A 13,156-nucleotide genomic window follows, 5' to 3' on the forward strand; every position below is an offset into this window, starting at 1 on the left:
GCCTTGCTGTTAACCCTAGCTGTCAGTTTCTGATAAGCTTCTGATAGGAACTAGGAGGCTCATTCGGTGAGCACTGTGGAGTGGCCGCTGTGACTCAAGAAGTGGGTTTTACTGGTGACCGCCGCCATCGGCACCAAGGCGGTGTTCCTCTTAGACCGTTACGATAAACACACCGTCTGGACACAGTTGGGTTAGAATTGCCATGAGAAAGCATGAGCTCATGACGGGAGGCCACCTCCTCTTGGATTCAGGGATTGGCAGGTCAGCCTTGAGAAGCATTCCGAGAGGAAGCCTGTGCTTTCTAGTGATGTGCGGTTCTTTCGTGACTTTTTACAGATGAGGAAAAAGTGGATGAGCGGGCCAAACTGAGTGTCGCTGCCAAGAGGTTGCTTTTCCGGGTAAGGTGTGACAAATGGTTTGCTCAGAGACCGTAGCCGCTTCTGAGGAAGACGCCCAGGGTCTGGTGGTACTCCACACACTTCCATGTTCTTCTCACCTGCCATACCTGTTCTTCTCTTCCTGTGCTGGCTTAGACAGTGTCCCTTGATTGTAACAGAATAGCTAAAGCTATCACATTTCTTTGTTTAAAAAGAAAGGTTTATCGCAGCACAGGCCTTCAGAGGTTGTCTGTGACAGCTGGCCTGCTTGCTTTGGGCCTGTGATAGAGTAGTGCTCCCGACAGCAGCAGACGGGTGGAGGAAGCTGCTCCATACCTGGTGGCAGGAATGAAGAAGAGAGGAAGAGCCAAGATTCTGGGATCTTTGTGTGTATGTTGGGGGGCGGGGGGTTGATGGCATCACTCCCAGCCCCACCTCTATATTCTGCCAATACTAAACTGTGGACCAAGCCTTTCATGCAGACTGTCTAGAATCAAGCTTCAGGATCTGCTTTGACCGGTTTTTACCCAGCCGCTCCAGCCTGAAGCATTCACTTCTTATGGCAGGGGCCCTCATTGGTGCCCCTCCTGTGGCTCCTTCAGAAGAGCAGCAGACAGACATTCTGCTACCCCAGTAGTTTCTTTTCTTAGAATTCATTGGGATCCTACAATGTTTTCTAACTGCAGGAAATGGAGAAATCATTTGATGAACACAACGTCCCAAAGAGACGTTCCAGAAATGCAGCCGTGGAGCAAAGGCTGCGTCGCCTACAGGACCGTTCTCACACCCAGCCCATCACCAATGAGGAAGTGGTCATCGCAGCCACGTACGTCTCTGAGGGAGTCCTTAGCCTGACCTATGCTGTCAATGTTTAAAGAGAGAGTCGAGAGTTTCCTATAAGAATGAGGCAGTTTAACCAGGAGTCATAGAGAGGCACATGCTTCATACTGATTTTTGTTTTGATTTTCCTGCTATTTGACAGTAATGGGATGTACGTGCTAGAGGCCTACAGTTACTCCTGAAGTGATTTTATCATTGTGTTTTGTCTTTCACAAAAATACAAACGTGAGGGGAGGTGAACTATAGTGAGAATCAGCTTCCTGACCCTCAGTTCCTAGGCAGTTTTCCTCCACGTGCCTTATCTTCAGCCACCCCCGCCCCAGACGTTTCAGCCTTAAATGTCTTAGCACCTACCTCTAAGACATAAGCATTTGTTTTGTTTTTAAACCACCACCAAAATGTCTAAAAATTAATTGGCAGTTGGACACTTTCTGAGCAACAGGAGGTCTGCATTTGGGCAGTCTGCTCAGATTGCCTTGACTGGTTCACTCAAAGTTAGCAGCTCCAGTCAGCTGAGACTATTTATGTTCTTAAAAACCATTTCTGTGGAGTGTTGTCACCCAAAGGACCTCTGTCTGAAGACGTGCTATAGGAACGTGCTGTGTGGCTGTCCATCTTCTCCTTCTTCTCCAAGTGTTTGGTTCTCACAGTCCGGGGTCCACATACCCTGAGCATGCTGTGCAAGTGCTCTATCACTGAGCTGGCCCTAGGCGTCTCGTCTCTTTGCTGTGCTGATGGACAAGCTCCTCTGTGCACTTCCGACACTCCTCGCATATCCATTTCTCTAAAAAGTAATTTCTTGGATTGGCTGGTAAACACTGTAAAACAGACACCCACGGAAACAAAACAACAAAGGAGGGGGAAATAACCGGCTGGTATGGCTCAGTGGGTCTACTTTGATGACGCTATTGATTGACAAAGTCACAGATGCTGCTAAAAGCGACACTGAGAAGAAGATTCTAAACTGTGGCAAGAATCTCCTGTCTGGCTATGGTTGACGCTAGCTTTTTAAATGACTTCTCAAAATGAGGCTTTTTGTTCTAAGCTGACTCTTTTTCAAGCTTACGCCTCTGTTTGTCCCACTTACTCTGGACAGCCCCTGCCTCTGTCCTTCCATCTCTATTGCTTTCCAAGTTCTTTTGTGATCTGTTTTCCCTCAAAGTGTTTAGCAAATATTTTTGGTAAAATATTTGGTTTTTGCATTTCTGGGTTTGCAGCTATGCCTTCCTTAATGCTTCTTTTCTTCTCTCTCCTCATGAATGCTCCTCCTTTGGCCATTGCTTTTAAAGTGAACCTATCCCTGCTTCGTGTTCTGGGGTCACCCACCCTGTAATGGCGAGACTTCCTAGCCCCACTGTAGCTAGAAGCACTGTGCAGCCTGCCAGGTACCTGACACACTTTGCTGCATGTAGCACCCAGTGCCAAGGTGCTGGGCAGCAGATGCATCTGGAAGCCTTGAATGCCTTTCATTTGTTTGACAAACAAATCAGTGCAGTGAGTGTCCCTGAAATGTTTGGTGTTTTGTCCTGCCATAGTGCGAGGTACCGTTAATTTCACGGCTGTGTGAGAAACGTGTTGTCTGTCTGCCTGCTTCCTGTGTTGGTGTTAGGCCCACACTAACTCACTTACACTTTTTTTTAACACAAAAAACTTTATTTTTCTTCTAAAATACTAACGGTTAAGACTAATTTAAAAATGGAACATTAATGTGAATATTGAAATGAGTTATTTTTAAATAATACATACAAATACATACTAAAATCAAATAGTCCTGCTTTCTAATTTGAAGAGAGGAACGGCAGTGCCATTAGGTTTTAGGATTTGTTATAGATGTAACAGGGTTCAGTTTTAGATTGTGGTGTTTTGAAATTATGTTCTTAAACCATATAACCATCCTCTTTGTCTCAACTGTGACGAGACAAAGCACGCAAGCTACAACTGGAGTCAGAGGTATAAAATGGCAGAGCTAGAGTAAACTGCCCAATCCAGACCAGGACTGTCTTGGGAAAGACTTCGTGACCCTCCTGGTATGTGCTCTCGGACCCCTGGAAGGCCTTCTCACTAGAACAAAGTGTTGCCAGGGGCAGGGGCAATGCTGTCTTGGAGACCGTTTGAGAATCACTGACCTCCTGGCCTGGAAGCCTCCTCTCCCTAGCAGTGGAAGCTATTTTTATTACTGTTGTTGTTGTGGGGCTGAGCCTCAGGGCTTTGCCCATGCTAAACAGGCCATGCCCCTGTAGTCCCACTTGGGATTTGGGGGATTTTCTTCACATTTCAAGTTATTGGGAATTAGATGTAAGTAACTTTTGAAAATGGGTAGCTACGTGGGAGATAAGTATATTTAAAGACCACACGTTTGACAAACAAAAACCTGCTTTGCAGTCTGTCATTGTCGGGAGACCATATTCTCCCTAGCCATTCAAAATAAAGATGCCACCTTCCGAGCAGTATCTACAGAGATGTTTGACCCAAGCAGTAATTTCTGCCTATACCTTTTGTCCCTGAGAGAGGAACTAACCGGGATTTCTCTGGAGGAAGCTAGATCCAGGCTGACATTGGTTCCTTCAACAAGAAATGTCCTTTATAGAAATGATTCAGAACTAAATGTCTGCCTGTCCTAGAAATGACGGTGCTGGTGTCCCTAGCTGACCCTGCTCATAGTCGCCTGTCCCTCTACCAGACCTGCGAGGGAAAATCAGCCCTTTACTAAATAAGTGACATTTTTAAGACAGTTAATAAATGAATTAGTAGTGGGCTTTTGTTTGCTTTTCTCTATGTGACTGACTCTTCCTTCCTTCCCTCTAGGTTACAGGCATCGGCTCACCAAAAGGCTTTAGCCAGGGGCCAGGCAAATGAGGGCAGAGAGTCTGCCGAACCAGGCGAACCTGATTCCTCCTCTCTGAGCTTAGCAGAGAAATTGGCCTTGTTTAACAAATTGTCCCAGCCAGTCTCCAAAGCCATTTCCACCAGAAACAGAATAGATGTGCGGCAGAGAAGGATGAACGCGAGGTATCAGACTCAGCCAGTCACACTCGGAGAGGTGGAGCAGGTGAGTGTGTGAGGTCTGAGTCCAGTGTAGGGGGGTGTGTGGGTGTCGCCACAGGACAGGGTCACCAGGTGCACTTGAACGTGGTGTTGTCTTCTCATCCCTAAGGAAGAACCATACCCAAGTTTGCTTTTCTTCTGTTGTTTTCATAATTTGTTTGGAATGAGTCCATTTTGGTAGGATATAATTGCAGAGGCAAGCTGCTTCCCCAGAGGGCTTGTTTGTAATGTATTCTGTGTGTATAACCTTGCAGGCTGGTTTTGCAGTAAGATGAGCCACTGCTGAGGTGTATTATGCCCATCCAGTCCCCTCAGATGACAGTGTCCTTAAACTGTGTCCTCCCAGGTACAGAGTGCGAAGCTCGTCCCTTTCTCCCCCACTGTGAGCACATCTGTTTCTACCATGGCCTCTGCAGTTGCTCCCACATACGCAGGGGACCTTCGGACAAAGCCATCTGTTGACGGCGGTGCAAGTACCACTGACTCCCAGTTTCCTTCTCCTGTGGAAAATTCAGACTCTCCAGTTAGAGGCATTCTGAAACCACAAGGCTGGCGGCCTCTGGCAGAGCACAGTGGGTGCAAAGGAATGCTGGGGGAGTCTGGAGAGACGGAAAGCAAGAACACTCTGACTGGCGTAGACAGTAGCATTCAGACACACAGAGCCTTCGAGGAGGGAGCGCAGCCCTCCTACCCCATCCTTGGCAGAGTCAGAGATGGTGATGTCCAGAAGGAGGCTAAACATGCCATTCTAAGGAGGGGGAGCTCAGAGTTAAGTAATCCTCCTGTCACCCACCTTGATGATAAGTTGAAGGAATTTTCCATTGCTAAAATCAGTTTGCAAGATAATCTGGACCTGAAGGACAAGCAGACCTCGGAGCAGAATGCAGATGTGGGAAATGCCACGAGAACGTTCTCCCTCAAAGGTAAGCTCCTGTGGCTCCGCTTTCTAGGCTTCTGTGCTTGACAGACTTGCCGTGCATGCTCCGCTGGTTCCTGGTCCTTACATCTAGAGCAGTTTATCTCTAGGATGGATCGAGTTCAGTGAGTCATACTCCTTTCCCCAGACCTCTCTTCCCCTTGAATCTGACATGGTAAGTGAACTGGTGGAGTCTGGTCTACAGCAGCAAATTGGCTGCGATTCTTAACAGTCCTTGATAAGGGTTTCAGGTAACTTCGGTGACATTGACTCACACAGTAGCCTTCTGAGCTCCTTAGCCGTGTTGGCCTCTTTTAGTAAGAGTCCTGCACCCTGTCAGCACAGGGAGACAGACTTGAACTGGTATGCTTTTAGACTCCACATGCATTCTGACCGTACAGATTAGTATGCTGTCTACAGAGGAGACCAGCTTCCATTCACACATCCCAATAGCATGCATGCCGAGATGGGCTAGGTTTGTGAGTGCAGTCTAAGAGAGGGCAATTCCATTGTGCAACACAGCAGGCACAGGCTAGCTGTTTCTCTCGGTGTGTGCTACAGTTCCACATCAACCCCAGTGGCCTGGGTAACTTGCCATGCACCTACAGCCTGACTCGGATGCTGCACTGTGGGGCTGTGAACATCTGGAGAGATGCTTGCTGGGGGGTGATGCTGACTGGACCACTGCACTTTGGGGCTGAGAACATCTGGAGAGATGCTTGCTGGGAGTGATGCTGACTGGGGCACTGCACTGTGGGGCTGTGAACATCTAGAGAGATGCTTCCTAGGAGTGATGCTGACTTATGTGCTGCACTGTGGGACTGAACATCTGGAGATATGCTTGCTGGGTGTGATGCTGATTCAGGTGCTGCACTGTGGGACTGTGAACATCTGGAGAGATGCTTGCTGGGGGTTGTGCTGACTGGGGCACTGCACTGTGGGGCTGTGAACATCTGGAGAGATGCTTGCTGGGAGTGATGCTGACCCTGCTCTCCTTCTCTCCAGCAACAGAGTTTGGAGAACCTGCTTCTGAACAAACAGAGCCAGCTGCCTCTATTCAGAAGGCAACCCCAATGTCCTGGAAGCAGCAGGACTCCTCTGAGCAGCTAGCAGAGAAACTCTTCAAGAACCCCTGTGCCATGTTTGCTGCTGGAGAGGTCAAAGTGCCAGTGGGAGAGACTCTTCTGGATTCACCCAGCAAAACTATGTCAATTAAAGAAAGGTAGGTAAACCCGTCTGATGATTGACAGGCAGTATTGGAGAGGGATGTGCACCTGCTTTGCCAGGCTATACAGGGAAGCTGAAATAACCATGGAAGCCCAGACATATGAGCTGCACCTAATTTAGCAAGTTTGAGAGGTGCCCAGTTCAGACTCGGCAGAACGAACAGGAACACCTCATTTCTCTGTGGTCTCTGTTTCTTATTTCATATCCAGTTCTCCGTGAAGCCGAGATAGCGCCTCTTTCTCCTATAGAAACACGTGATTCACCCTGCGAGTCCGGTGATCCACTAGTGGTCTGGGTTAAATAAATATTGGATGAAGATAGGTAAATTCACATAGACGATCTTTGTCTTTGAGATTAGAATCTAAGTTTGGTGTGTTTTATAGAAAATAAGAAGAAGTACTTTTTTCTAAAATTTTATTACGTTTACTTATTTGTGTGTGCGTGTGTGTGTATATATGTGCTCACACATGTGCCACAGAACATGTTTGGAGGTCAGTAGACATCTTGCAGAAATCACTTCTTTCCTTCCATTATGTGGGTTCTGGGATTGAACTCAGGTTGTTGGTCTTGATGCCAGGTGCCTTTACCTGTTGAGCCATTTCACCAGCCAAAACTGAATAGATGATTGATTTGACCATTTAGAAACTTTCCTTCTTTCCTTCCTTCCTTTCCTTCCATTTATTCCTTTCCTTCCTTTCCTTCCATTTCTTCCTTTCCTTCTTCCCTTCTTTCCTTCCTTCCTTTCCTTCTTCCTTTTTTCCATTCTTTCTTCCTTCCTTCCTAACTTCCTCACTCCCCCTTTCTTGTTTCCCTCTCCCCCTTCTCCCTTTCCCCTACATCCTTTTTCCCTTCCCTCCTCTCCTTCCTCCTCATCCTTCCTCCTCTTTCCCTCCTCCCCATCCATTCTCCTCCCTATCCTTCTTCATCCTTCCTCCTCCTTCTCCCTCCTACATATCCTTCCTCCTCCCTATCCTTCCTCCCCCTCCTCCCTCCTCTGCATCCTTCCTCCCCCTCTTCCCTCCTCCCCTTCCTTCTTCTCCACACTCTCTCATTCCCTCCTATTTCCTTCCCTCCCTCCCATGCAGGTGATTTCACCCAGAGTTTGGTACTTGCTAGGCAAGTACGTTACCAATGAACTGCAACTCCAGCCCTGACATTTTATATTAGACAGTAGTAGTAGCTGTGGGGTTTCTTGGTTCAGCTGCTTATTTTCAGTAAATTCTGCTTAGTCTGTCTCTCTCTGTGAGTCTTACCCTGAGGGGAAAGTATTCTATTTAAACTGAGCTACTGTGGAGCACGGCTTCTTAACCAGGCTTTGTGCTGAAGTTAAAAGATGGCGGAGGCTTCTGTCAACTGTCTAGAAGTGAGTCCACGGATGGGGGATAGATAGCACAGGTGAACCTGTTGCCTAACTAGAGCCAAAACCTCTCAGAGAGGTTCCTGCCCCGAGTCTGTTTAGAATCCTGTCAGGAATGCTTTCTAAATATTCAGCTACTCTATTTCATTGTTAACATCTGCTTTTTTAAAGGTCAGGGTCCATTTATTTAGCAATTATGCTTACTATCATAAACTATGTCGATGAGAAATATCTCACCCATGACCTCCCTGGGCCTTGATGGGAGTTTTGTGTGTACTTCACTGAACATACCTATGTGTCTGTCTTTACCATTCGCTTGAGAAGGTCCCCTGAGTGGCGGCCTCCAATCCTTTGTTAAATGCGAAGCTTGACCTATTGAGAATGGAGGTGCTGTTCAAACATTTATTTGGACATTGCTTTTGTTTCTGGGGTGACATATAAAATTATAGGTCTGTAACGCTCACTTAGTCCAGCTATTGTGACTGCCTCGATTTCCCACAGGAGAAACTTAGTTCCAGCACCCTTGGCACTGTGTGCTCGCTATGCCTGGCAGGATCACAGTCCTTGGACGCAGGCAAGCCGCCTGACACCATCTTCCGAGAGCCTGGGACTTGCAGTCACTGTGTGGTTAAGCCCATTTCTGCTCACACATTCTTTACTTGATTTGCTTCAAATTATTCTTTCACCTTCAGATTCCTGCGTCTGTAACGAGAAACGCAGACTTTGTCATGAGTTCCAGTGAGCTGTGGCCTTCAGCTGACCACCTGGGTCTCTCCTACACTAAGTTCTGGCCATATCAAGCTCTCTGTTCTGAGTGCTACCAAATGCCCTTAGCACCTTAGTTCCTGCTCCTAAGTAGACAGACAGAGAGACCCTGTGTGCTCAGAAGTCTGAGGCTAGTCTAGGATGCATAGTAAGATGAAATAAAGTGTAAAACTAAATCAAAAGTGTAGTAACCAGAAAATTAAGTTTTAGAATACCTTTATATACTCCTTTTTAAAATGTTTTCATTTACTGTGTGTGTGTGTGTGAGAGAGAGAGAGAGAGAGACAGAGAGAGAGAGAGAGAGAGAGAGAGAGAGAGAATATGCACCTACACATGCCACAGCATGAATGTGGTGGGGAGGTCAGAGGACAACATGCTGAGTTGGTTCTCTCCTTCCACAAGTTGGTGCTAAGGATAAAACTTGGGTTGTCAAGCTTGGCAGCAAGCACCTTTACCCACTGAGCCATCTTACCAGTCCCGTGCTCTCGTTTTAAAGAATATGTTTGGCTGGGTGGTGGTGGCGCACGCCTTTAATTCCAGCACTTGGGAGGCAGACCTCTGTGAGTTTGAGGCCAGCCTGGTCTACAAAAGCTAGTGCCAGGACAGGCTTCAAAGCTACAGAGAAACCCTGTCTCGAACACCCCCCCCCCAAAAAAAAAGAATATGTTTGTTATTTGAGGAAACACTAACGTCCCTTAACTTCCTTCATCTTTTTGACATGAAATGTTAGGGTTTGTGTCTGAAGTGCCTCTATATGGCCACTTGATCCTCAGCTAGTGGCTGGTAGGAGTTGTCAGACACTTGGAACAAGAGGCTTGGTTGACTGAGGTAAGCCATGAGGGAAGGGCCTTTGAGGGTTACAGTCCAGCTGTGAATGTTGTCCCATCTCTGTCCTGGTCTGCTGAGATGTGAGGACCCCAGTCACACACTCCTGCCACAGTGAACTCTGCACACCTTCCCCATCACGCTGGGTTTTCACTGTCCCACGCCTTTAGCCGACACAAACCCTCCCTGGGTTGCTTCTGTTGGGATGTTTGTTACAGCAACCAGCAGAGCACCTACAAAGTCTAGAATGTCCAGCTTGATCCATTGCCAGAATGAAACCTATGGTGCTTCTTCCAGTGGATTGACAAAGCTGCCATTTTATCACTGTCTAAATGATTTGAGATCAAACTGCCCCTTCTTAAGAACTTTTTGAAAGAGCATTATGAACGAAATAATTCTATAATTTAGAGCTTATGAAGGCCTTGGAAGCCGTGTTTACGTCATCACTGACTGTCACTCTGGGGAGAAGATGACTGTGAGGCGAGCAGACCCCTGTCCCCACGGGAGGCCTATGCAGACTCAGTCAGCCAACTCCTGCAAAGATTAGCGAATCTACCCAAAACCAAGGGCACAAGGGGGTGGAGAGGCGGAGAGACAGAGAGAGATCTGCCTTAGGGACTAACGGGGGTCCCTGTGTACATGTCCCTCCATTGCTCCTCTGCACCCCACATAGCCCGTGTCCATGTCTCCCCAGCAAACTCTGGCTTCTTGCTTTGAGCTGAAGAGTTCAGCTCCCATTGAGTCCTTTGATTGCTGTAAAAATAGAGAAAGGCCTGGCCTCTGTATGTCTCTGACTCGGCCTCTTAGTTCCGATGCTGCAAGGAATATCTGGGGTTGAATAATTTGAAAAGCAAAAGAATGTACTTTGGCTCACAGTTCTGGAAAATCAAAGACTAACATTGGCAGCCATACCAGGTAGAGGGCCTTGTGACACGTTAGAATATGAGGGGAAGTCGCGCTAAGTCCATCAGACCTTTCTTCTCTGTGACAACTACCTGGGATGCCTGGCTTGAAGGAGAATCTGTCTCAAAGACCTCTTCTGGCTAGCCCTGATGCCCCTGGGCACCCAGGAGACAGACAGCCAACTAGCAGGGGCTGCCTTCTCCCACTAGATGCCCCATCTCTAGAAATTTCTACCACCCCCAAAAATGTCAGTAAATCCTAATTAATTCATCCACTAAGGGAAGCTGACCCCTAGTGGTCCTGCCGGCTCTCAAGGATTGACTCCAGCAGTTAATGGGCCTTTTGAAGGACGTGTCATATCTGCACTTCACAGAGGGGAAACACCTATGCAGAGAGCGACAAAGAGCCGTGCTTTTGCAGGCAGCTCACTCATTATTAATCCAAAGTCCAGAGCATAAATCACTCCCAGGAAAAAGGCATTAATCCCCTTTAAGTATCTCTTCACCCCCAAAGGTCTGTTCAGGATACTGCCATAATGACAGAAGAGGCACGCTGTACTCCAACCATGGCAGCCTTTTACTTAATAGATAAGAAGGGCTGGAGGACTGGCTCTTTTTAGAGTAAATGCTTAGCACTTACAAGGCTCCAGCCCCAGTCTTCAGCACCAGAGAAGCTGGGTCACTAGGCACAGGGCTTGTTACTCAAGCCCAATGAACTGAGTTCGAATCCCTGGCATGAACATAGAAGCTGGGCATAGGCACACACGTCTGTGTCACCACCCCGCGCCCCATGCTTACATGTGAAACAAGGCAGGCAGACCCTGGGTTCACCCGCATATACTACATAACATCAGAAGGGAAGAGAGAGAGAGAGAGAAGAAAAGAAAAAGAAAGCATAACAAGGGGGTGGACCAGGGCTCCATGTGGAGCTCTTGCCTGGTTGTACAAGGTCCTGGCATCTTAGGTGCCAGATAAAAACCAAATGCAGACACAAAGCTTATTATTAATAACTCTTCCAAGTTTCTCATTGGCTACGATCAGAATCTGATGCAATTACTCTTTAGTGCTGTTCAGTTCAGCATAAGTCCGTGGGTGCCTCTTTCTCTGAAAGAAGGGGAAATGTCTAAAGAGGAAATACAGAAACCTTAATTGGCATTAGAGGGTCTGCCTATCCCTTCCTTGACCCATCCCTGCTATGAGGCTGGAAAAAGTTGTCCTCATCCAGGAAGCTCTCAAGCCAGAATTCTTGCTGAAGAGAATGGGCTGTTGAAAGAGCCATAGACACTCCCATAGTGGCCTGGTAAGCACATGTCCCGTTGGCCCTAGGCCAGGCCAGTGTGTTAGCAGCTGATACTATGCCACTCACTGGGTAAGGAGCCTCAGACGAAGCAGATGCCCCAACACTCCACATCACAGCCAATAAATAGCCCTCAGACTTGGCAGATGTTAAAAGCGCTGACAATTGTTGGCACTGCACAGGGGGATTTATGTCATGTGTCGACCCAGACCTTAGCCCTCTGCATGGTGATGAAGGACTCTGAGATTGCCAGAGTGGAGAACAAGACTGGAAAGTCCGCCCCTCTCCACAGCTGGTTGAACAGCAAACAGGAAATCAGAAGGGACGGGATAATGCACTCAGATTCCCTGTTTGTTATTATGAAGTTATTCATCACTGGAACTGTGGGAGTGAGGACTGGGCCAAGTACCACGTGGGCTCAACTGAAGCACTTTCTGCCATGTTATTTTGGTTACTCTGGAGTCTTTGGAAGCGATTTTTCAGGGCTTTAGAATGGAATAGTTTTGTGGAAATCAGTCTACAAAGGACTGGGAGAACATCACAAGGAAATCAGAAGACTCTGCTCTTGCTGACAGAGATAGGCATTGTGTATCTGCTCAGACTGACTTCTCATGGAAGGGAACAACTGGGACTTTGAGAGGCAGGACTTAGAATCACGCCTCCTCTCCCACCCACATGCAGGAGGCCCTCGCTCAGAGGAGCCTTGAGCTATGAAGATGCCTGTGCACATCAGAGGCGCATAAGGAAGGGGACTGAGTGAGTTCAGGTTCCGCAGCTCACTTTTTCTGAGTTAGTCTCATGCCCCTCAGAGCAGCCCCAGGGGAACCCCAGTTTGTTGAGAAGCTGTTTGTTGGCTACATCATTTTTTAACAGTCTCCATTCTGAGGTCGAGGGTTTGTTCCCTGGAAGTCATTTGGATTCCAATCTGATTGAGATGACAGCGAAAATGCCTGCTCCGAGTCAGAAGTAAAATGAGAGAGTAGCTAGCTCTGGGGCTAGTGACAGTGTGGACGCCTCCTCCAGGAGGTGGCTTGGACATACCCCCTCTTTCTGGTGGCGAAGGCCTGGCATGCTCACCAGCTGGAGGCCTTGTTTCCTCGTGCTTTTGGAGCTCACAGTCATGGTTGTTTCTTTCTAATAGTTTGATTTTCTTACCTCAATAAAATGGGCACATTCAGAGTAATTGGAGCAGTACAGATAATAGTCATAACTATGACCTGAAGTGAGAATATATGAAGGAATTCAGATTCTATGTTCTAATACATATGTTGTCATGCTAATGTTGTAGAACTATAGAAGCTGCATGAGCCGGCAGCAGATCTGTAAGACAGCTAGAGGAGTTTATAGAATTGGTCCTTTTGTGGTCTTATCTGCTGCCACGTAAGAAAGAGATTAAAAAGAAGGAAGCAGTTGAAGAGGGGCTAGACCCAAAGTTCAAAGTTCTGTAACCCTTAGGAAGTTCTTTGGAGCTCATTTACATTATTTGATAGAGGGATAGAAACTATAAAAGAGGATTATGCATACATTTGTAAATATAATGGATTCTTGTTTACTATAGATTTGCTTCCTTATTTGCTTAGCAAAAACTCCTTTTTTATGCGGTTC

General features: G+C 47.2%; 1 protein-coding gene across 13 annotated transcripts in view; it reads left to right on the forward strand.

Moving 5' to 3' along the window:
* Positions 1-13,156, forward strand: part of Svil (supervillin) — a 194,984-nt gene that overhangs the window by 135,987 nt on the left and 45,841 nt on the right. For 10 of the 13 annotated variants that reach the window (XM_041641514.1, XM_041641517.1, XM_041641520.1 and 7 more), the window contains 6 exons: positions 337-398; positions 1,064-1,203; positions 2,507-2,602; positions 4,023-4,266; positions 4,609-5,185; positions 6,184-6,400. In XM_041641514.1, the coding sequence (XP_041497448.1) occupies positions 337-398; positions 1,064-1,203; positions 2,507-2,602; positions 4,023-4,266; positions 4,609-5,185; positions 6,184-6,400 (1,336 nt within the window). The remainder of the gene's footprint in view (positions 1-336; positions 399-1,063; positions 1,204-2,506; positions 2,603-4,022; positions 4,267-4,608; positions 5,186-6,183; positions 6,401-13,156) is intronic. The other 3 variants (XM_041641519.1, XM_041641526.1, XM_041641527.1) reach the window with 1 other exon arrangement.

The sequence above is a fragment of the Microtus oregoni genome, unplaced genomic scaffold (genome assembly GCF_018167655.1).
Source record: "Microtus oregoni isolate MIOR12 unplaced genomic scaffold, Mior012 000070F_ref0000104, whole genome shotgun sequence".
Classification (NCBI taxonomy): domain Eukaryota; kingdom Metazoa; phylum Chordata; class Mammalia; order Rodentia; family Cricetidae; genus Microtus; species Microtus oregoni.